The 25,518-nt window shown below is 38.2% G+C and overlaps 1 protein-coding gene across 3 annotated transcripts in view; it reads right to left on the minus strand.

The window, feature by feature from the left end:
* The window catches only part of ZMYND11 (zinc finger MYND-type containing 11), a 105,647-nt gene that overhangs the window by 4,091 nt on the left and 76,038 nt on the right, over positions 1–25,518 (minus strand). For 2 of the 3 annotated variants that reach the window (XM_051812868.1, XM_051812869.1), the window contains 11 exons: positions 23,904–24,065; positions 14,840–14,917; positions 14,357–14,449; positions 12,787–12,874; positions 11,573–11,628; positions 10,764–10,841; positions 10,097–10,215; positions 8,039–8,246; positions 6,309–6,377; positions 4,193–4,465; positions 2,932–3,117 (listed from right to left, as the gene is read on the minus strand). In XM_051812868.1, the coding sequence (XP_051668828.1) occupies positions 2,932–3,117; positions 4,193–4,465; positions 6,309–6,377; positions 8,039–8,246; positions 10,097–10,215; positions 10,764–10,841; positions 11,573–11,628; positions 12,787–12,874; positions 14,357–14,449; positions 14,840–14,917; positions 23,904–24,065 (1,410 nt within the window). The remainder of the gene's footprint in view (positions 1–2,931; positions 3,118–4,192; positions 4,466–6,308; positions 6,378–8,038; positions 8,247–10,096; positions 10,216–10,763; positions 10,842–11,572; positions 11,629–12,786; positions 12,875–14,356; positions 14,450–14,839; positions 14,918–23,903; positions 24,066–25,518) is intronic. The other variant, XM_051812870.1, reaches the window with a different exon arrangement.

The following is a 25,518-nucleotide window of genomic DNA, read 5'->3' on the forward strand; positions in this document are numbered from 1 at the left end:
TCATCTGCTGGAAAGGTGCAGGGAACAGCTGTGTCTCTCCATTATGTGCAGCATGGGTCTCAGCCCAGAGACCAGCTTCACATCTGTTTGCTTGGAGAGATCAAAAAAAAGCTAAGACAGGAGAGGACAACTGATCTGTGGGTCCTGCACTTCCCTTTACATATGCTGGCCATAAGTTTGGGATGTAGATCTCCACTTACAAAAGGAAAATAGTGTCATCTGTGCTGGTACCAGCACATGTGGCACAGGAGGCAAAATGCCAGCTGGCCTCAGGCCTCCTCTTTTCTTTGTATTTTCCTCTTTCTAAATATTATCAGTCACTTGGGGTTTTGTTTTAGACAGTACACATCACAGACAATGTTCATTCACTTAAAAACCACCTGTTGCGATTTAGCATAAATGTGTGTGTAAATAAATTTGAAAGAAACAAAGTTAAAAGCTATCCATAGAAATGACTTATGCACCAATTTAAATGAGGATTATACCTAGGAGAAACTAAAACAGAAACATTGTCAAGACCAGCACTCCATCCTGTGTTCTGGAGCCCATCAAGCTGCATAATCTCGTGATTTTTATCCCTCCCTTTAAATTTCTTCCTTTTGTTTGCTATTTACTTGAGGTATCTGTATATTAGACCCAGATTTTCTGGAGGTACAAAAAAATTAAATTGGACTAAGCCAAGGGGATTGTGACCAGTTAGAGCAACAGGAAGTGTTGTTCTTTAACTATTCATTAGTCTCCTGAGGGCTGTGAACGTATCTTCTCATGTCCCTGTGTACCACCAGCAAATTGATCCCTTCAGCCCATCTGGATTTTTTTTAAGACATGAGAAAAAGACAAATATAATGTGAATAATAGCAGCTGTATTCCCAAGCCTAGACATCTGCATTACACAAAACCAGAGGTCTCTACTTCTAATTAAAAAGAAAAGCCACCAAAACTCATTTAGTACGTGTGTTAATTACATGAGATTTTGGTAAGGAGGTATCATTATAATAGCAGCATACAAGTGCAGTACTACACACCAGGGACTGTCATTAGTACCACTGAAGGAAAAGTCACTGGGGAGTTGTGTAATTGGACCAACTCCAGCCGCCTAAGGCTGTGTGTTGGCAGGCAAATCCATCAGCTTGAATGCAAAGGTCTTTATCCTTACCCTCCCTCTCCTGTCGCATGTAAACCAGCTGCCTGTATGATGCCTTCATTTAAGGTGGTGATTGACAGATAGTTCGAGGCCACAGAAATGGGCAGGGCTGTCAAATGGTATTTATATTTTTGATTGTCTTGCTTGGTAAGAAGCTTTATGCACATGATAATAAAATGCAGTGATGTGGTACCGAGGCACTCTCTGATGAGGCTGAAGGATATGGTAAAGGACGTTGGAGCAGATGAAAGTAAGTCTAATCAGCCTCTTTTGTAAATTCTGCCTTCAAAAGCACTAAAAAGCAGTGAGAGCTAAGAGTCCAGACTCACAAACAAGTTACTGTGCCCAAGTCACTGCATGGTGGCAACAGTTCACATGTGGGCTCTTGACTTCTGACAGAAGAGAGATAATTTGATGTATTCTATAGTGGGCAAAGGCAATTCAATTTCCCTCTCCAGAGCCACAGGCGAGCACACACATGCAGACACAGCAGCTTGTGACACACTGAACACAATAACTTGTTCAAGATGGAGACATAAATAACTTTTCTGGTCCACAGAGACAGGTAGACAGGGAGGAAATTTCTCATTGACAGAGACCCAAGCACTGCACCATCATAACACCCACAATAAAATCTATATGAGGAACAGAAATAAAGACTCTACAGGAGCTCTGGCATTTGAAGTAGTTGTTCTCTTTCCAAAAACCAAACTTGTAACTGTGATAGTCAGTGACCCACTGTCTCGCCTGAGTATTTATTCTGCTCCTCTCCAGAGCAGAGTTTTCCCTGCAGGGACCATGGTTTCATGTGTAAGCACAGGAACTAATGAGGCTGAGAAGCAGCAAACAGCCCTTTTACAGCAGAAGGCAAACCAGGCTGTCCCTCGGCTCAATCTGCCACCTCGTGGAGGCTCCTGCTCCTTCCCAGCCCCACCTGGCCAAGGCAGCACTCCAACCTTGTGCCCACCCCTCTTGTGTTTTATAGACAGCTGTCACAGTGCAGTGTGACTTTCTGAATTATGGACTTCATTCCCTTGTTCTCTGAAAGTTAGAAAAGAAATAGCAAAGTCTGTGTGTGTGTGCCAGGCTCCCAGCTCCTCAGCATAGTGATTTCCACCTGCACTCTGCTCCTGGTTGGCAGCAGAGTATTATGGGGAGAACACACTTCTGGCTTGAAAAGAAAACACGAGACACAATCCAAACAAAACCAGAGAAAAGTTTGTGCCATGTAATAGAATGGTAAGTTGGATGTCTATTTTCACTTTCCTAAAGGGCGTACCAACATGCTTTTTTTGTAGTTGATGCTACAGATTTAGCTTAACAACTGAACAAGGGAGCAAAATATATTTCAGAATGTCATGTCTGAAATACAAAAGAACATAAAAGAGCTGCAGAAAAAACGAGGAGAGGAAAAAGCCAAAAGGATATCACTACCAGCCTTATTAACAGGGGAATCCAAATTGATGCAGCCAGATATTGTACCCTCTGGGGTCTTGAGATCAAAGGAGTGTGAACATAAAGCAAAACATGTCTTACATGGAGTAAAACTGCATTTAGAAAAAAATATTTTGACACATCCATCCAAATTAGGATGGAAAGTAATCAGAGCGTCAAGTTTAAATTCAGAGAAAATTTGAAAGTAATAATATGAAGGAGAGGGTCTGACAGCTGAAAGACCAGTAAAAGAGCAGTGCAGTTAAAAGTAAGGACGAAAACACCTTCAGTTGGCCTGCACTATGCATTATATACTTCCACTTATTCTCTTGTGATAAATTTTTGACACTTACCCACTGCTTCTTCTTGGTCTGGGAAATCAGTTGCTTGTGCTGGCCTGCTAGTTTTTTAATTTCTTCTAAAAATTCTTCTTTGCACTTCTCCTTTACCTGCTTACATTTTCTGTCCATCTCTCCTTGTGCATTGGCCACAGCTTTATTTACAGCTTGCCTTTTCTCTTCTTCCATCTCTGTACGCAGCTGCCATAAGAAAGTCAGCAAAACAAGTCAAGGGACAGCTATTGGAATAAAAGTATCTTCTTTAAACCTCTACTCTTTAAACCTCTATTACTGTTGTGGGTAGAGATCAGATAATTAGGGATTTCTTCTACTTAGAAAACAAAAAGTGCTCTTTTAAGAGTTATAACAAAATAAGAAATGTTCAAAATAAAAATGTAACTATTTCTATTCTGCTAGGCATCTACAAAACTAGCTAAATAGGTTCTATGTATATTTTGTCAATGATCAGTTTACAAGTTTATCAATTTGTCTTAGAAAAAGATTTTATCTTTTCCAGATCTACAACTGCATGTATATCTACAGCAAGGGCATAATGGAAAATACAAAATAGAACATCTCTGAGTTCAGTAAGAGGTACCTTTTAGTATTCATTGTTAATGATGTTCCTTTGCCCTTGCTCAGGTATCTAAAAGTTTGTTGTCTTAAGTCTACAGGGTAAACACTTAAACTCCCTAGATTCATTCCACACTCCTTCATCCAGAAGGAAATTCATCTTGTCTTAAGACAGGTACTTAAGAGAGGTCAGACAAATCATCTTCTAAATCATCCTGCTCTCTCCAGCCAAAGGTGATCAGGTCAGGCTTAGACACTGAATTTTAAAAAGTTTATTATTAGTGAAGAAAATTCGAACAAATTTCAGTGATCCTATTCAATCTTTAGGTTAGAAGATTGACCAAAGAAGAATTATTTATGAATAACAGTTAAACAATGCCATTGTTTAGAATCACACTTGACAATGGAGACAAAGGCTTTGGAAACAGATACTCGTGAATGGACAATTAGCTTCAGTTTTGGATCACAAACTGATTTCACTGGAAAAGAATAAAAAAAAGCAGGAGTTTTCTGTTCAAAGTAGGTCTGTTGGTAGAGAAATGGTCTAAAAAGCAATAATGGAGACTATTTTTATGTGGTCTCTTTGGAAAAGATTTTTTTCATCTCCTTACAGCTGTTTGTTACAAAAATAGAAAAGAATGTGAAAAAAATCTACATTTCTCCTCTCCTCGAAACAGTGTAGGTGGTATTTGACAAGTGTTACCTTTTCCACTGCCTCTCGCACAACTCTTTCAGTTTCTCTTTTGTGATCAGCTTTCATCCTGTCCTTGAAATCATTAAAGATTTTGGTGTATTTGTCATGGCACATGTTCTGACACACTCCATCGTTACTGGTCTGGGTGCTCCGATGCAGCATTTTTGGAGAAGAGGCACTTAACTTCTTAGTCTGAGTTGAGACTGAAACTTTTTCAATGGGCTGAGGCATTGTGGGAATTTCCTGGCTTGAACTTACTGCTTCAGTTTCAGGTTCTGGCTCCTACAGAGGAAGAACAAACTTGTTAATACAGATATCAAAATAGACAAGTCAACTTGTTAACTATAGAGTTCCCCCTGAGACAAAATATCTCATGACTAATGCCAGAGCAATTAATGTGAAAGGTGTCTGTTAAAGACCTTTAGTGCTAATGGGATGTGGGATCCCTAAGGAAAACCAGCATGACAGTGGATAGGCTCTTTTGTCAGGCTCTCCAAAAGGAAGCACACAAATGGCATCATTATGCTACACTCATCAGCTTCACTTCCCGAAAAGTACAACAAACCTCAGAGGGTATGTTGAATCACTGCAGATCCCTTTAGGTTACTAAAGGTTTGCTGTAGATAATTTTTCCCCCTACCATTCTGCCTGAAGAGACTGTAGCTGCCTGGCCAAGGTGCCTGAATTGTTTTGGCAAACTTTGGGCTTACTCTGGCCCAACAGGCTCCACTGGAGTCTGTAATATTCCACTGATTCCATAGAACTGCTGCAAAGATTGATTAGTACTTCAAAGGTGCTTTGAAGATGAAAGGCTAATGAGCGTCTGCGTCTTGCTTCCAATAATATAGAACTAGACTTGGATGACCACAGAAGCTTTATATAATTACACAATTATCAAGGAAAAAGTCATAGTTACTGTATGTACTGTACGAATTTAGCTGCCTGTGTTATTACACTGGAACACCAATTCCTCCTGCTCTGTAGAACAGATCAAAGTTATATTCCTGAAAACTCTTATTGATATTTGAAGTCTCTGAAGACACAAACAATAATTTTTTATTTTTTACCTGAGATGTTTTAAGGCTCATATTACAGTGTAGAGACAAAGCACACAGTCCTTGTAACACCAGCCTTGCTCAGAACTGGATTTTGTGCCTGTCTGTCTGATGGGGCACTGCTCACACAAATCAAAAGACTGACTGTGTGTCCCCTTTTGCAATCAATTACTCTCTAAGAGATAACTGTGACTGACTGACTTCTGGATCACTGACCAAATATGAGCAGAGCTAAGAAGGCAAATGTTAAGACAATAAATAAAAGAAGCAAATTACTGCATTTGCTTGCCAGAAAACACAATAAAAATGACAAGACATCCTAAACTGTTTGCTGCAGGGAACAGCACAAACTGTGTGTCGCTGCCTCCAGCGATGAAGGTGCCTCCTGTGGGATCAGACACAATGGGGAGGCAGGTGCCCAGGCACTAGGAACGGTCATGCCTGTATTTCAGCCACCAGCACCATCCCAGAGAACTCTGCTGCTAGAGTACCCGAACCCTCCTCTGTAATGGCATCCCGAGTCCTCTTGCAAGGACTGGGGCACATGTGCACATTTTTCTTAGTGTTCAACGTGCAGCTGGAACAAGGCCAGGAAAAAAGTCCATGGCAGTTCGGAAGCAGATTTATGGCTCTCTCCGTAACTGCCCCCTTGTGTTACATGTGCAATAATGCAGCCCTTGGTTACCGGATCCTTCCGTGTGCACGTGGGATAAACAAGGAAGTTCCACAGACAAAGGAGGATATGATATTTCATAAACTTAACAGTCTAATTCTTTGCTGTCTATAGACTTACTAAGTAGCCTGAGTTTGTCATTAAAGAAAGAAACGCTGTAAGCTGACTTGATTTATTCATGATACAGAATATTCCCATGATGACACAAGTGGCTTGCGTGTGCAAGGCACAGTTATGTTTGTTAGCAAGGAGGACCAAGCTGTGGGGCTGGAACTTACAAGATTAATACTGTAAAACCAGTAAAAGGTGATTGAAATTGAAGGAGTGCTTATTAAAATTTTTGTAGTATTTTTTGTACTTTGCTATCTCTACAAACATCTTAATTGAGGTTACTTACTTCTTTCTTGAGTTCCATACTCTGGTTACGTCGTCCTTTCTTTGCTCTTGGTTCCTGAGTAACCTTCAGCTGTGAACATTAAGAAAAGCAGATTGAAGCAATCCAAAAACCAGTTCATATAAGTAGCATTCACTGTAACATGACCAGCACACCTTTTATTTGTGATTATTTACAATTATTTAATGTATCTGATAGAAAGTTGAATACTGTTCTTAAATGAGAAGTGCACACAATAAACTTTCCACATTATCACTGACGACTGATTACATGAAGGCACAAAATTCATGAATGAGTTCTAACATTCAATATGCAGTTGATAAAATACTCTTAATCATTCCTTCCTTCATTTAACACACAAGTTCAAACACTTGTTTTCTGAAATATTCTGATATCGGTGACCCAAAATTAGACATCAGATCTTGTCCAATGCAAGAAAACAGCAATGATTATAAAGGGAATGTAAATATGTAAATATGGTAAGATTATGCAGACTTGATTATAACTGGAGGGGTACAGAACTTCATGCTTTAGAATAAATGTTCCTGTATCCAGGAAAACAGCAAAATAGGTATCAGCATTATCCAAGTAAAAGATGGATGGAAGTAAAAGCTGAGATGGAACAGATAATATGTAAATGGACACAGACCCTATGACTGACACTTCAAAAAAAAAAAGAGGGAAAATGCCACTGTTATCTTTTATGTGTGACCATTTTCCTGTTTCATCACACACAGTTGCATGACTGCACAAAGACATTAATTACAAGCTCTATAAAGGGTTAGCTAAGCAAACCAGGCTTAAAAAACCCTAAATCCACTTTGATAAGGAGCATCCCCTTAAACAACTATAGTTTTATAAGCCTTAAGTTTTCAGCTCCAAATTGGGTGAAAGACCTGTTTGACAAAAGGACAAAGGAAGAGGGTCAAAACATGCTGATTTTTTTAAATACAGACTTAAAGAGAGGATAGTGGTTTTAAATAAGGAAAGATGTTGCTAGGCTGCCAAAAATACAGAGAAGCATCCTGCAAGCTATGAAAATCTTACTGCCAAATCAGTAATAGTGAATATATAACACCCTCTTGAACAATGAATGACTAGTCAGGTTCAGCTGTGATAAGGGAATTTCCACATGGAACTGCAAAGTTTTGTATCATGGCCATTTGTGCTCTTTGCCTTTGTTAAAAGCAATGTAATTTTTCTTGTTCTGAAGAATTGCTTTTAATCACTTCAATGAGTTGGTGGTCACATGGTCCTCAAGTGCAACACTTGCACCTAACTTTAGTTGGACTTGCTGAAAATGTCACGGTTGGTGTTACTCAGGGATCTGAATGGAGAATACAGTACAAAGTGAATCTACTCGTGAAAAGGCAGCCCCGAACAGCTACAAGGCTGTCCCTTGATGGGACTCCAAGAAGGCAGTGTTTCAGTCTATCTGATATCCATGACATTTAACTCGAACATTCCTATTTAACTTTAGAAATCTTGATCTGTCTCATCAAGGTGCTGTAAGAGACAAATATTTTGAAACTTCTGAGAGGTCATCCAAGAAACTGAGGAAAGAGGAAAATCTGTATTCTTGCTATTACTGAGCTACAAAACATAGGGAGAATTGCCCTCAAAAACCTGTGGACAGAGCACAATGCTAATTTATTAGTAGATTAATCAAAAATATGCTATCTTTGTACCCATCAATAAATTGTGCTGATTGCTAACATTATAGCAGCACTCACCTGCTCATTGCTGGTGGAAGAGATACTTGACTCTGCCTCCTCTTCCCCTTTATCCTCATTCTTTGATTTCCAGAATCTCCCCTCACGAAGAAAACGCTGGTGCAGTTCCAGCTCATCACAGGCCTTTTTCCACCCCATACTGCGTTTCACGTGCAGCCGATGGATGTTAACTGTGATATCTTGGATGTTTTCAGAGGGGATCCAGGCCCTTTTGAATTCACATTATGAACAGGTTCAAAAACATTTAATATAGATGAAGGCTTTTGACCTGAGAAACTGACTTCAAAAGCAGTTTTTCACAGTGGCCAATCACTGACAATCCCTTTTTACTCAGACTTTTTTTTAAATTCAAGACATTTGAAAAAAAAAAAAAGGACTGCTTAATAGCAAAATGTCTACTGACAGACATTTTTGTTATTATAAATACTCATTAGCTGTGGGTGCTATGGGTGAAAGTCTCTCTCATTTTTGATGAGCCACAAACCTCCCCCAGTACCAACAGCAGTCAAATCTCCTACCTGCTCTCTTGCTAATTGCCCTGAGTCAGACAGAAACATCTTTGCTGGAGGTTTATATGCTAATTCAATTTAGCTCTTGACCTCTTTGCTAAAACTGTCAAGGAATGTACCAACTTATCACCTTAAATAGAGACACTTTGCAGTTTGGGCCCCAGACTATCAGGACTGAACTTTTGTGGGGACTGTCATGCTCTTTTGGACTGAATTCATGCCAGTGACTTGGTTCCAAAGTTACCTTGTCCTCTTAAATATGTTCAGAGTCCTCATAGAGTTGGATGGGCAGCTCTTGACATTTTGAAAGGTTATACCAAGCACCCAGCAACATTGGACATTAAAGAAAAAGAGTCACTGCCATGCACATCTGCCTAATAGAGTAAATACTGTAATAAATTAAATGTTTGTGGACAGATTCTTAATTCTTGCAACATAAATTTTATTTCACTGAACTCAAAGAAACAGTGCCAACTTACATCACCCAGAAATTCATCCTTTTACCCCAGTCCAGCACAGTAACTAAGCAATGCCACTCTAGTTAAATGTACTTTGCCTTTTGTATCAGCACACATTTAAGAAGTTGAAAAGTGTCAGGTTACTGTATTAAGTAGTTTTAAACAGTGTGAACTTAAAGCCAAAATTACTAATGAGATAAACTGTATTTGCAAACAAATTCAAGGTAAATCATCCTGTGATTGAGACGGAAAAAATAAAGATTCTTTACCCACTTTTTGACTGTGAGAAACTCTTAGTAGTTGATCTAACAAGTGAAAACGTTATATACTGTGCAAGTTACACTAAAAGCAATTTAAATAAATGGTCCCTGCTACAGAATTGTCTAGGCCCTTTGTGGATGCACCAAAATATACTACCTCCCCAACAACCATGAATTACATTCCAAATGTCTCCTTTCTTCACATTATAGGCATATAAATAAAACAGAAAACAAAATGAGTGTATCCGCTGTAGTAACACTACTATAACCCTCCCCAAATGCTGAACAAATGACTACAGATGGAAGTAAAAGCTGATCTCTAAGAGTGACGTTTCCAATGTAAAGAGTGACTCTGAAATTGCAAACTGGCTCACAGCAGGAGCTCTGTCAATGTTACAGCAGTGAGACACAAACATTTGTGATGTATATTATGTTACTAAAACACAAAATTGCAGTGTATCATCTACTCAGATGAGAAATTGCACAAAGTCAATACTGCTGGTAGTAAGAGTACATTTCTGTCCAATTTTCACCTTGGCCTGGATTAGCAGGCTGACACTGATTTGAAGAAACAGTTGAAGTTCACTTGTTGTCTTTAATTAAAATGGCATTAAGTAACATCCCTATGGCAACTGTGGAAAGGGAATCTCTGAGCCATTTGGACACTTTGGATGTGTTAGACTGAAATTTAAATTTTCTGAAACAATTATGGCAAGTATTCAGTCTTTCTAATATTGGCAACTAACTAAGTCAGAATTTACAACATGATAGATGAGATAAATTCTTTTAAGTAATGTTTATAAAACGCAGCACGTGAAATTAAAAAATTACCTTTGGTGGTGATGGCCAAAAAAGCGAACATCAACTTGATTGTCCTCTTTCTGCATGACTTTGGCTGGCCAAAACCCAAAGCCTTTCATTTTGGCCCAGACCAACTCATGATTAGGTATCTGGAAAAAATGTTGTATTTATTATTGGATATGAAACATTATATTGATATCACCCACAAATATTTTGCTGTAATACTATGCTGGTATCTTAAGAATATTTTTGCTGTTTATGTCTAGAGCTATTTTCATTTTTATCTTCTTACAATACATATTTCCCTGTTAGATAAATTGCTTGGATCAAAGTAAAAAAAAAATTAAAAAAATCAAAGTCTAAAAATGGTATAACCGTCTACTGAAAACAGAGATCTTAAACAGCCTAAAAATTAAACTTATAGATTCATTTAGGAGCAAAGTTTTATTTCTGTAAGCTCCTTATTTTCTTGTGAAACTGTTGTAACTGGCTGATATCCAAGTTTTATAACCTATATTGTTACAGCTTTGAACTTCAATCAACACTTCACTTGTGTAAAATATCTAGGCTTACAGAGTCTTAACCACGCTTTTGAAACAAGCTCACTGAAATGGAATATTCAGAGCGTTAATGACACCAAAACTGCAGGCTTTTATACAGAAGAGCAAACAAATAAGAATCTGTGTCAGCAACATACACAAGGATAGCAGAACCAATTGTCAGGTCGCGCATTTGACAAATAGAAACAGTTCTTGCAAAGCTGCAGTTCATCCAGCTGAAAAAGAAAAAAAAGGTAAATAAGCCAAAAAAATCCTATTTGTGTGACTTTAGTTGTATCCCTCTCTCTTAAGTAGTAAATTGTTTCAGCCCTGCCTGCTAATTTGGTGGAGTTACTTCTGTCCATGCACACTAGAGGTGTGAAACTAAGGTGGGCTGTGAGAGGATGAAAGAAAGACAAGCTGCAGAAACATTATTCATGTTTCAGAAAACCCAGGCAGAGGAAGGAGACTAATTGACACATTAATGATCTATTATAGATGAAATGCAAAGAATAGTTCTTAAAATTCATCAACTATTTAAAGTACATTGTGAAAGAATTAATTCAACTGTTCAAAAGGAGAAAGTGTGCCAGTTCCCCTAGCTTTATTTTTTTGTCTCCTCTGAATGTTGAGAAAGTGCCAATTACAGAATTTAGTAGAAATCTCACCTCAGGTTCAATTTATATTATCAAGTACAATTATTTCTAGTCCAATTATATATTATTTGATTATTTTCAAAACTAAAATCTGAATATCAGTTTTTTTAAAATTTGAGTCTAGTTGCCCAGAAAAAAAAAAAAACAAACCAAAGAAAGAGGAATTCTGAATCAGCTATTACACAGCTTGGAGAAAAATTGTAACAAATTTCACACTCTTTTTATTTTTATAATATGAAGAATTATTTTCTTAGATTCTGAAATGAAAATCAAGCATCTTGGTTACATCTTGGTTACTTGGTAGTACTTACTTCATGACACGTGTCTTTGTAAAGCATCCTTGCTATATCAGCTTGTTCACTGTCCGCTATAAATTAAAAATAGATGGTATGAACAATCACAGTATGATCACAGTGCTCACGAAGATTTGCAGCTGTCATTGTTGTGACTTTCACTATAATTGTCGTGCTTGAGAATACAAAACATAATTTAATCACTTGGACAGCCCTTCTATTTAAAATTTTCTAACAATCAGTTCAATATTTGTTTTCTGTTTCATATTTGTTTTCTGTTTCATATTTACATGCAAAAATGCCGCTTTTACACTGAACAATACAAGTACACATCTGAGGAGCAGCAGCAGGGAGACACAGTCGCTTTTAATATGGATCCAGTTTCTTTCTCTGCTAGCGTCTTAATGACACACTGCAGTTGTCCTAAAACATGGCTCTCTGCTATCACCACTCAATGGGAACACAGGTACAGTCACAGAAGTACCTCTGCTCTGAGTAATGCTTCACAGACTATTTATCACTATGTGATTCCCTTCACTCCTGTGCATTCCTCTATTACCATATTCACATCTCTCCCTACCAACCACATTCTGAATCTCCTGGTGCTGCAAACAGACTAGTCCCGCCCTCCTCCCACAGCTTCCCTGATGGGGGCCATGTCTGCAGGGGGGAACCACATCCTTCCTGAAATGGCTATGGAAAACCTTGTTACAGGACTTGGCTATAGTTTCTGGACACGGTGGTGGTGTTTTTCCTATTTGATGGCTGTACCTCCACACATTGCACCAGCAGCACACTTCTAGTGAGGATGTAGCTATATTTGCTGTCACAATAAGGCAGATATTGCCCAAAAGTAAAAGAAGTATGTGCCTGTAGTACATGTTTTTGCTGATACACCACATCAGAGATCAGTCTCTTTCTACCGTAGCACAACAGATGTATATTGGCAAAAATCCACAGTATAGACTGACTTAGGCTGCATAAGAAACATGATGGCAAAGGTGCAAATTGCCATTGAGAGGTTTAGCCAGAGAGAAGGAGAATAGTTCTGTAGTAGGTGGGACAGAAAAGATCCTGCAAGGTCCTCTTACAGCTTACTTTGTTTTTTAAGGGTTCTCAAATGACCTCATCCACACTTAAGTCTATCTAATACCAAGTTCCCTCCTGAACTTGTGAGTTTCCTACAAATAAAGACAAAGGAAACAAAGCAAGCAGTAAATGTAGTATTTTACCTCCATAAAAAATCACCGTGTTGTGTAGAAGCAGTTGAGCATCTGCTTTGAACTCCTCATAACTCCTGTACTTTCCTTCATTTACTTTCTACACAAAAGAAAACACAGCACCGTGAAAAAACTGTAAAAGTGCTCTACCTGTTTAATGCAGAGAAGCTTTCACAGAAATCTGCATTATGCAACACAGATCAGACACTGCCTTTCCTGCATACAGAAGGAGTACTTACAACTCTTTGACATGGTTTGTTAGTGCCTGAGCATTGGCTGCATCGGACCCTTTATGCAATGCCCAGAAGTAAAATAGATTCTTTAACACTTGACTAAGTTTAAAAAATATTTTCTTTGTTATAACAAGGTGAATCTGGAGTAGCTTCAACATAAGGTATGGCCCAGAACATTTGTTCAAATTAAAATATATTCCCTTAAAAGAACATTTTGTACCTTAAAATACCAGCTAGTTTCAAATCAGTGTTGACTGCCTTTAAACTTCCAGGATCTTCACTTGACAGCCAGTGTTTTCTGATGAAAGCTGATTCTCCTCGTCTTCCAAACTCATAACAAATGCCTACACAGAGCCATGCAATTCATTTTCCTAGTCTGGTCTTTTGTCTGATATGGAATGCAGCGGTTTCAGTTGTGCTCTGTCAACACCTATGAGAATTCTAATCATCAAACAAAACATCATCTGCTTATAGGATGTTATCAAGGCCAAAGGACCTTCTGTGGAAGCAGGAGAAGGTGACAGAGTGAAAGGAAGGCCTGACTTATTTTCAGGCTCAGCCAGTGTTGCCAGTACTTCAAGCCAGGCAGTAGTGCTGGTCTCCAAAACTGTCAGTGAAACTATTGTTTATTCATGTGTTTCTATAATAAAACAAAGGCTTTTCACATCTCTGGTTGTAAGGGGCAAGATATACCCCAGCACTGCATAGTAATCCAGTTCCAGCAATGAGTAAAGATGAATATGCTGTTCATTTTGGTCATGTGCAGTTGATTTATATGAGTCATGATCAGACCTTTGTTTCAGACAAAAGGGACAACATACTTACTAGTACTTTATTTTTGGAACAATTAATGCAAAACAGATGTTTTGAGTGAGTCTTGTTTTTTCATGATCAACAAAATGATTGGTTCTTTATGAATCATTTAGATGCTTATAAATTTGACACCTACACAAGGGCATAATGACTGAAATTGGAACCTGGTCAAAAACATTGGGCCAGATGTGCAAACATAGGCACTTGAGTCCATATTCAGTCATTTAGCTAAAGGTACTTTATCTAAAGATTTTAGCTACCTAGAGCTCCTAATAAAACCTTAGGACAAAAGGACTTGAGGATACCCCCCTATGTCTGAAAAATAGGCACCACTCAAAATGGTTTTACTCAGTTACCTATTTAGAGGAAAAGATTGAAATGCTAAGCTGCCATATCCAATGCTGGATACAATACTGAAATACTGATCATAAAGAGAATTAAACAGGATTAGTACTTTAGTCATGAAGGAATTTTTAGTCCTTCACTGCTAAAAGACGCCATAAGCAGTGTGGAAGTTAGAAAGCAAGTCACTCTACCTCCTGTATAGTAGGAACATCAACAGCTGAGTGCACCAGCCTTCGGTACATTGGGTGCTTGTTGTCTTTCCCTTTCTTGTTTAGATCTATAGCCTGAAAGGACCATGAGACAGTGTATGTTATTGCATTTAGAATCTGCTTAAAACACAAAAGGATTAGAAAATGCAATAGTTTGGACTGTTTCAGGTGGGGACTACACAAGGCCAAACTGGGGATCCACAGTCTGGCAGATCACATGTGTCTCAAACCTGAAAAATGTCCATTTCAGAGGAGCCACAGGCCCAAGGCATAACCTGCTCCTGCCAAAATGATAGTAATCCAAGCAATAAGACCTGATAAGCGTATGTTGAAATACACACACCACTTATGACAAGGGAAATAAAAAACTCCTTGTTGTAGCCCTCCTCCCTGCACAGTCACCCATGGGCAACCTTAATGCATCCTCTCCAGTGCACTGAATAAACTTCCCTGTTTCAGACTCACCCGCTCCTTCATACGAGAGACTATGAATCGCAGGTATGTGCTCATCTCTTGTTTACTTGTGTTTTTCTTCTTGATACTCTGCCAAAGAAAAACAGGATCATATTATTATTTTAAACTTGACTCCAAAACTCATCCAATAAAAATTTTCTCTGCATTAACACATAATTTGAAAAGGCAACTTTGAATCACATAACGCACAACTTTTTAGGGAAAATCTTTTCTGGGAAATTAGTAACACTGACATGTCACAACAACTATATATGTTGCTTTGAATTATGTCTGGGCTGAGGACTTCAGCTACAGAAGAATTACAAGTTTTATTTCCACTTGTATCCATTATAGTTTGTCAAAACCTCTCATAAAAAGTGTCTAATTAGAATAAAGCAATAAGAAAGGCATTTTAGGGAGCAGCTTAAAATTTATTTAATGGTCTTTTTATTATCAAGGCATAAATATTTTCAGTAAAATAAGAAATAATTTAAAAAATAATATCCTATACCATCTACAAATTATGTGCTTACTAAGCAAAATGACACCATCTGGAAGGAACTCAAATCAGTTCTAGCCAGTAGAAACTCAGAGCACTTTTTACTGCTCAAGAAACATAGCAGTTGTGGATTTTTGTGGTTCTTCCTTCACAAAATCTAATCCAGATTCTGGAACATGGATCACTACTTTTTAGCAGTTCAGGATCCAGACAGAGCTTTTTCCCTCTCAGTTTAGTATAGAGATTAATCTCTACCCTTCAAAGTCCATAAAGTCCATCCAGGTTAGTGGGAAGCCCCATATACAGAAAATGTGCTTCTTAAGAGAAGGTGGCTCTCTGCAAATGCCTAATGTGCTCTTAAAAACCAGCCTTTCCAATTCCAGATCGCAGCAGCTGTGCACAGTTCTGCATGGCCTTACAACAGCTGGCTGATATGTGCTATCTCCTCCTTGCTTTTACCTACAGTACTCTCCAAAACAAAATTACAGTGAAACAACAGCATGGGTTCCAGGTTTGTTATCCTGAAGTGTTTCTAACTGCTCACATCTCTTGCAAGGCATTTACTCCTCCTCAGATCTCACGCTGAGTGCCAAGCTGAGTTCTCCCCTTCTCACGCCTCACATCACCACCTGCGTGTAAACTGTGTAGACTAAACCGGCTCAGTTACATGTCCATCCTTCCTCAAAATCTGATGGTCTTTAGCAAGATCCACCTAACTGTGCAGATGACTGTTGCTTAGCAAACACAAGAAAAAAGAGAATCCATGTTCTAATAGGTAACTAAGAGAGGTATGAGGCTTAAGAATTATTGATCACTACAAGTGTGCTATTTTTCATTGAATTACTTATATATGACTCTGAACATATAGAGGGAGCACACACATCAAGGACAGAGCAACTACTTTTATATATTTACTTGGCAAGAGTAAAAATTACACATTAATGCAAAAAAAAAAATTGATAGGATTTGGCTGTGTCTCCTCTGTTTATATTCCTTCTGCAAGACACTGAAGACACTGAAAATCACTGGCCGTGTCCTATGGTTTCAAAGGTGCAACCTATACATCTCAGGATTGCACTGATTGCCTCTTTCTTAAAACCAAATTGTGCACAGTGCTACCTGAGATGTTTATTTAACTAGCAGCAACTAGAATCATTACAAACTGTGCTGAAATAGCAGTTCAGTCACAAACCTACTTAGATACTACAATATGCGTAACAACACTATAGCTTTCTCCTGACTACCACTGTTGGGTAAAACTCACTGTTGTGGAAAGGGCCAGCCCTAGGTATTTCTAATACCCACAGTTCCTTTAAGCATTATTTTCATAATACTAATGGTTGCCTGACCTTCCTTTCAAACTCTGGACTGAGGCATAATTTTATCCAGCCCCATATATCTGAATCACCTTCTGTATATTCATGTTTTACTCTGACTGCCGTAAGAATGTGCATTCTGCTGGAATTCAAATCACCTATTTGGTTTCTCATAGACCAACATTGTTACTGCAAATGAAAACCCAAATGTGCATTAAATTATCTGCATTATGAAACGATGCTGTCATTTTGTCATTTCAGGCACCAGAGCCCTGTATGCTTGCTAATGACACAGCATTTTAAGAGACTGAAACTTATAAGAACACAATAAAACTCGCACTGCCTAGTCCTTCTACATCTCTTTTTCTGACATGGTTCTGAATTTATCATCCTTTGAATTCATGTGAACCATTTTTCATGCCCTGCTGGGCAAGACAGTTTGTAAGAGACTGTGTTGAGATAGATGGTTTACAGTCTTATCCTTCAGATCATAAGAAAAGATAGATAGCTGACTTTGTATCATTATTGATGCCAGCAATTAATATCATGTTAAGCACCAATAAAAATGATATAATTAACTTGCCAATTCAAGCAAACTTGAATTTCTCCACTTTTCCTTCAATTCCCTTCCCTGACTTATTTTAAGAAAAATTTGATCTCCACGTTTCTGTACTAAATTTTGAAAGGTAATAAATTTAGAGAATTGGAGCCTATGAGCCAGTAAAATGTCTTTTTATGGCAAGGTTGCTCACCCTTTGTAGAAAGCCAGTTATATTCCAACCTCTTCATTCACTTTTCAACAAAGATTAGCCATTTAGGAGGTACCATTCACACATTCTTTGTTATAATGTAAAATGTGTAATTAAAAAAAAAAACAAACAACATTTCTTCTTTGTATTTTGAAGACTTTCAGCATTCTCAGAGAAGTCAACCTAGAGCCTCTTAAAGCAAGATGGGGACTATATTTTGCATAAAATCAATTTACATTGCTCTGACACAAGACAATATAGCCACTTTAAAGTCCCTTTATTCAGAGTGATATATAAGCAAGTATAAATGAAAATTAGGTCTTCTAATTTCCTACTTTCAGGAAATAAAAACAATGTTAGAATCTGATAGAATCTGTAAAAGTGGGGAGATCCACTGTGTATCTTCTCCCACAGTCAGATCTACTAAGATACGCTACTGCAAACCTTGTTTAAGTTCAAGTTTCTTTCAAGGAGATTGCTAAGATTCAATCCAGCCCCCAAAATATTATCAGGATTCTTATACTTGTAGATAGCCTATGTTTGGGATATATTATCTTAATATAGGACTGTGCTGGTCCGGCTGGGATGAAGTTAATTGTCTTCACAGCATCTCATATGGTGTTGTAATTTAGATTTGTGACCAAAACAGTGTTGATAACACATGGGTGTTTTGGCTCTTGCTGAACAGTGTTTGAACAGTGCCAAGGCCTCAGCAGTTTCTCACTCTGCCCCCACAGTGGATAGACTGGGGGGTACACAAGAAGCTGGGAAAAGACACAACCAGGCAGATAACCTGAACTAATCAAAGAGATATTCCAGGTCAAATAATGTCATGCTCAGCAACAGAAAGGGACAGGAGGGGTTTAGCCATCCTTAGCTCAGGAACTGGATGGGTATCAGTCTATCCTTGGAGGTGGGGAGTGATTGCTTTTGCATTACTTTTGTTTTATTTCTCTCTTTTCTTCCATTCCTTCACTTATTTAACAATTTTTACCTCAATCAAAAAGTTTTCTTCCTTTTCTCTTTCTCTGTCCCACTGGGAGTTGGGGACAGGTGAGTGCTTAGCTGCCTATTGGGGTTAACCCATAACTGGACAATTCCTAAGTCACACCAATTTTTTTGAGAAATCTGCAAATCTTCTGCTTTGAATCAAGGCAAACTGAAAGGCTGGTCAGGCATACATGTTTACATAAGGGATGTAGGAGTGAAGTAATAACATTCACAATAGCAATTCTCATGTAGAAGATTAATGAGATCTGATAGGCGAAAGGCCAAGGCTGCAATCTAACTCTTTGCTTGTGGGTGCAGGAAATACCTTATATATGCCCTATTCTCTGCAGCACATCTGTTTCTTAGAAGCTGGTACCTGAGGGTTGGATTGACATTGCTCTTTTTATTCAATATTCTAGATTAGTAATAGTACCTAGCTGTTAAAGAGGGTAGCAATATATTGCACTGTGCAGGTGTGACTTATTTGGCAATTCTGGCATGCTTATAACGCAGGAATTCACTGGAAGACTTTACAAACCACACAAGGTTAGCAGCAGCTAGGGGCACTGCCAAGAAACACTCCATCCTGCAGTAGCACCAGTTATGATGGAAGTGAGTAACCCCTGCACCCTGAGTTACCACATAGCTCTCAACTCCCAAGGTGACAATGGTCACTATGCTGCAGCTGCTGCAACCTTTCACTTGAAGAGAAAAAAATAGAAAAACTCTAAGAAATCCAAGGTGTCAGTGCCAGCATTCCATCTAGCTATAAGCATTTAAATTACACTTTCTCCATGGAAGGAGGTTTCCGTTTCCCTATAATCTCCCATTAATGAATATTTTTTCTCTTCCTCTTTCACCTGTCCTGTGTATACACACATCAAAGAGCTGCATTTCAGCTCAGTGATGGATTATGTGAAGGCTGCTCATTGACAGATACATGTTTCTAAGGGATCAGTTTCATTTTCAGAAACAATTCACATTTCCAGGGGGTCTATATGCAGAGCGGAATTATGTGCATGAGTCTAACATATATTCACCACTGCTCTTTAGTGCTTTACACATTGGCCCTTGGATTTTTTCAGGGTTTAAATTTCCAGAAGAATTTGGTGCTACATATGGAAAGCTTTACTGCTCTACCGCCCTCTCAAACTTCCAACCCTCAGGTCCTCAGGTTTCCTGTACCATTAAGAAAGGTATGCAGGCACATAGAATGGGTCTCAGAGCAATCAATGTGCCCTGTGCTCTAAGTACGGTACAGAAAAGCTTCTGCATGAGCAAAATACGGCCCAAGACTTGCCTCTTTCAAGATCATATGCAGTTAAATTAGAATATTCAAAGCATCAGGTGCTTTTGGCAATGTTACAGCTGAATCCACAAATTGATTTCTACTTGTATGGTGCATTAAGCCCTTTCTGAATATGAAGCATCATATGAATTAAATATGCTTTTATGTGCACAAAGAAGGTGGTAGGAGACTCTTTAAGCAGAGGTTTCTCAGTTTTCTCACTGCTGTGGACAAATTCCTTTGTACTTTATTAAGTAGGTCCTATGCAGTGTCCTGTTGTGCCAGCTCCCTGAACTACTCAGGGGTGTGTGGGAGGGACCTTCTGAGGATGAACACCTCCTCAGGTGTGGGCTCTGTGCACTGAACCATGTGGTGCTAATACTGGTCCTATACTAGGACTTGCCTTTACCCATCAATCCATGACTATTATTTGAGTGATCATGCCAAATCTTGTTCCAGGAATGTTTCATCATACAGTTATCTAACAAACTCCTACCATAACACCCCATAAAGTAAGTTATATCCTTTCTTCCTTCCTTGTATTTTACAGTAACCACCTTGACTGACAGCTCCTACCAAACACCCCCTATCCAAGCACTTTGAGCTACTTCACATAAGTGACCTCCATCTTTCTGTGCTTCTAACTTCCTACTGTTTGTCATTTTCACTTGTCAGATTTTGTCTGAAGTTGATTGTCAACTGCATAATGCTGTATTTTTATGTACTCTATGAAATGCTAGTAACAGTACCAGAACTCAGAAATAGCCTATTTATAGAATACTTATCAGCACAGCATTTAAAATCTTAAACTCTATAGATTACTTTAGTCTCATATGTATAAACCCCAGTAATATTGAAACACCTCCTATGATAGGTAAATTGGTTATAAGTCCTTGCAAAACACATGCATGGAAGACCAATCTCTGATCAGATTGTACAAAATTTAAGAGTCAAATGAAACCATATGAATATTTCTTTATTTTTGTTTCACGAATCAAAGTCTTTTTCTCTGGGACAAACTATATATCAACATGTTTAATATTGCCTTTCTATAAAATTATTTTAAAATTTAAATTTTTAGAAAATAATAGTCAGTTACGCCAACGTGTCAATATTCTTCTATTCAGAATTTTGTATATATCTATTTCCCCTCCCAAAACACCACTAGTATTTTTGCAGTACTTTCTGTAGGTTTTAGGTGCTAAATTAACAGCTGAAGAAAATTAATTTCCTTCTTTCATCTCATGTAAGAGCAGCAATAAATGTGTAAGTCTCCTACATCCTTCAGAGACCGAGTTGACTAACCCTGTCTTGAACAGACCACTCCAGTACTGGGGAATGTAATCTCTAAGCTCATTCAATATTAAGAGTTTCCTTGTGACCTGTCTACCAGGAATTTTGCTGATAATACCAATTTATTTCACTTAAGACAATGATTAGTCAACAGTCAGGGAAAAATTTCAATCACTGCAATGTGGTTTGAATTGAACTTTTTTGACTTTTGACCCTTGCTGAGAGTTACACAGGGTACAAAAATACTCAGAATGGTACCGCCAAGTAAAAAAGAAAAAAAAGCAGCAAGGAACTGGACATTTTTGTTTATGGATGCAGTGCAGAAAAACTACCAGCAAGGAAACAGAGTTCAGAACAAGGTTTACAAGGGATTTTAAAAACGTTATGGGAGAAAAAATATTTTAAAGTTATGAACAAATCCTTGGCAATGTCCTTTATAAAATGTTTCTCAGTATTCAAGTGGGCAAGATAAAGCTGCACAGGTTGATCAAACTAATACAACCAGTATTTGTGAAATGAATAATCCAGAGGCTTGCTGACCTTGGCAGCTTTACAGAAGCAATATTTACATAAGAATGAAGTGTTCTTAGATTATTTCTCCCAATATATTCAGTTTTAAACATACTTTTACTTCACCATTGTAAAGAGCCTTGAAATCCTCAAGTGAAAAGCTCTGTGTCCAGTTATGAGAATTAGGTATGAAAAGATATGTATCTCTTTGTCCCAGCTATCACTTTTCTTGAACGTACGTATTTACTGCTGACAATGCAAAGTAAATCCTGTTGTCCTTATGCAAGATAGTTAAGCTCCTCTGGACAGCAGCCACATTACCAGTTTTTTGAATATAGGCCACTCTCTTGCTTTTAACATGAAATTAGAGCAGTCATTTCCTAGGAGGGTGGGGAGAAAGTAGCAAAAAAATACTGAAGCCTGACACAAGGATGCTAACTCCCACACTTACAGGGACTGTGCAAGCCTGCTTAGTCCAAGTTTGCAGAATTAGGGCTTGATGTGATTTGAATTAACTACAAGAAAAACAGAAGCTGCTGGCACAGGGGGAGAAAGGATGCCACGGCATTCATAATGGCAACATTCACAAAAATAGGTGGATCATCACCTGAGGCACTAAGCAAGCCAAAGACCTCTGGGGTAGGTAGTATTTAAGAGTCCCCAAAACCTCTCCTTAGCCTTTATATAACGAAAAGGGAACCAATATACAGAAAGTCAGACACAGAGTACATGGTCTGAGTTTCACAGGATTTTTTTGAAGGTAAACATTTATTTAATATCATTGCCATAAAGGACTTCAAGGCTTCAAGATGAAAATCAAACTGTTCTTAACACTGACATATTGGTGCATATCTCATGCAATGATTCAGCATTTCCACTCTGATGACATCCATGTTACAAGATAAATGTTACAAAAGCTACCTCATATACAAGGTGGCATAAACCATTTACATTCCCTATTCTCACCAGGTGTGATCTAAAATTACTGGCAAACTAGAATGGAGACTGGATCCAGTTTATCTAATATTAACTATTTATAAGAACTATCAATATGTATTACGAAAACCAACAATTATTAAAAAAATTTATTTAAAAGTTTTAAAGTCATTCATCTATATATGGTCATTCTTTGTTTTTCACAGAGGGAATATTGTTAGCTAAATTAAAGGCTAGAAATTAAATGTGGAGAGATACAGTACATGTCTCTATTCTTAACTGTTTTTTCCTGTCGCTACTTCTTTTTCATTCCTTTCAACCTCCTTGAGGTAGGCTTGATTTTTTTGCTATTTCCCTAAACGCTGAGAGCTCTCTATCTGAGGCAACAGGCAACAGGTTTTTTTACCACTGGCTCTGAGGTAACACCAGTCAAAAAGTGCTCTTTTGAGACAAAACAATCCACGTGTTTTCAACAACTGCTTCTCCACACGCTATGAAGTACCCGAACCCTTACATTCCTTGCACCACAAATCATCTGAAGGTGAGTCTGCTGCTCTACACTAGATCTAAGCTTTTAGCAAGGGAATTGCCTCTCCCTCCAGCAATCCTAGGCAGAGTAGAACTGGCAGTTTTATGCTTTTCTCTAGCAAGAATTTTATCTTAAACATTCATATGCATTATTCCCTCCACAGGAAGGGAGCCTAGTTCTGTAGGAAGCCTAGTAATGTGCTCCATGGGAGGAGGTGACACAGAGATGACAACAGCAAGAAGTGTCTGGCTGGTTCATGGCCAGGTATCAGTAAGCACCATCCTGACTAGAATGTTTAGTCTTTTAACGACATGTAGACAACATATCTGCCCATTCCTGAAAAGTATATAAAAAATATTTTTGCTGCCTCCCTACCATACTCACAAGAATAGCATTTTTAAAGAAAAAGCAAATACATATGGATGCCATGAGTGAAATCCAGATTGACCTTTTTGCACCAACAGAATCCACATTATTAAATGAGAAGCAGGATTTCACTCAGTATCTTTTGACACTGCTCTCATCAGCAACATAATTGTGACTTTATGAGGTAAAATATTATTCCAATAAAATATTCAGAATGCAGTCGTCAAAATGCAAAAAAAAATTACATTATGATTCATTAAAATGATGTTAAGTAAAAACAGTAGCATCTTATACAGCAAGTTGTTTACTCATTGAAGATTTCCACTGCATTCACGAGTGGCAAACGTACGTACACACATTCCCACACAGTAAACTGTGTGTGTTCAAATGCATAAGTAAAACTTGCTGGAGTCTTCAAAAATGACCATCTGCTACATGCACCACATTTTGGTATCTCTGTATAGATGCTCTAGGTAGGTACCATCATTTCAATATTCAGTTCTTTATCCATTAACCTGGCCAGACCATTTGGACACCTTAATGAATCTATTAATGAATATCAATCCTCTAATCAGCACATGAAATCTCATAGGTACTCACCCTGCAAACTGGGCACTGCCAGTGACTACTGCTGTCTCTAAGCCTGAACTCATCAGACAAACACTTGGAATGATACACACGAAAACACAGGTCACATATCAACACCTCTCCAGGCAAATGGCATTCAAAACAATACCAGTCATGATTTTCTGTTTCCCAGTCCTACAAAAAATACAAAATATTTTGGTATGACATTCTGTCAAAATCTGCAGGAACTAAGAACAAAATTGATATGTCTTGAAATCCAGCAGCAATTAGACATAAACATTTTAAGAAGTGTATAATGTTTAAAAAACAGGGGAAAACCTATATGCTTAAAGATCTTATCAATTTAATACACACTAACTCCAATAGAATATGAATGTCAAGTTTTAGTTTTTTTCAAGTGTCTGATTAGTAGCAATTTCAAATATGAGCTCTGTCCACAATGAAAAGTGGGTTTGTTTTCTACCTTTGTGTAAAACACTTGTTGACCTCTCCGTATGAGACTGCAAACAAGAGTTTGTGCACCTCAACAGACCATACCTATTTCCTTGGACTACTTTCCTTGGTTTGATTGTTACAGTATATTTTCAACTGTAATTTTCTGAAGGGCAATCCCTTCCAGTCTTTATTCTCTTAAAACTGTCAAGTTTTCAGCATCAAAGTGTTGAGTTACAAGAAATAAATGAAATCATGAACCAATTACTGCAAGAAACGTTTCTGCTAAGCAATCTCAATGCAATTCAAAAAATAGAAAATGTTTCACTTGCTGTGCTCAATAGCACTAGGCTCATTCCTGAAATGCTCTACAGAAGACAAAGGATATGGTTCTGCTGATGCACAGATGTCTTTAATATATTCTTCCTTGAAAATTCACCCCCAACGGCCAAATTCTGACCTTTGAAACATGTGCACAAGCTTTGCTGAAATAAATGAGAGCAACATGCATATAATTTGGAGGCAGAATTTTGCTCTAGGAATCTATAGTTCTAAAACCAAGCAGAATTGCCAGTGGCCACTGTTAAATGTTTATGTTTGTTATCTGAAATGCCACAATTTTCTCTATGCTTAGAAGACAAAATAGCTGTCATATCTCAGATAAAACTCCCAATGCCTTTTCATGTCAAATGTCACTTTTCAATGGGTTCAGATCTCTGAAAAAATCACTCCTATTCTGCAATAAATTATCTTGATAAAAATCTGATCAAGCCAGTTTTAATGTTATGTTGTAAAGGTGGAGTTAGCAATTCCCGCTGACTGCCGGAACTGGCATTTGTTCGATTGTCATTTTTCTGTGCCTGGGAACTACAGTCATTTCATTTAAGTCCTCGTGTGAAAGGTCTCCTCCAGCGGAGCAGCATAACAAGTGCTACACAGAAGTGGCACTTCCAGTCCCTTGCACTGAAGAACAGCTGTGTTTTGTATCTAATCCATCTGACCAGAGCCCCCACGAACAGAAGAGATTTAGGGACAGCCTCAACCCAGACTGCCTACATTGAATTTTATATACCATGAATGTTGGATTGCAGGGGTAGCAAGTTAAGGGTGGAAAAAACATCCCTAACAACCTTTAACCAGTGATTTTTGAACTCAGAACTTTGCCCTCCTTTGTTGTGCAGATTAACAGTGTAAC

This window comes from Manacus candei, unplaced genomic scaffold (assembly GCF_025592945.1).
Source record: "Manacus candei isolate 608988 ecotype Guabito, Panama unplaced genomic scaffold, ASM2559294v1 h1tg000089l, whole genome shotgun sequence".
NCBI lineage: Eukaryota > Metazoa > Chordata > Aves > Passeriformes > Pipridae > Manacus > Manacus candei.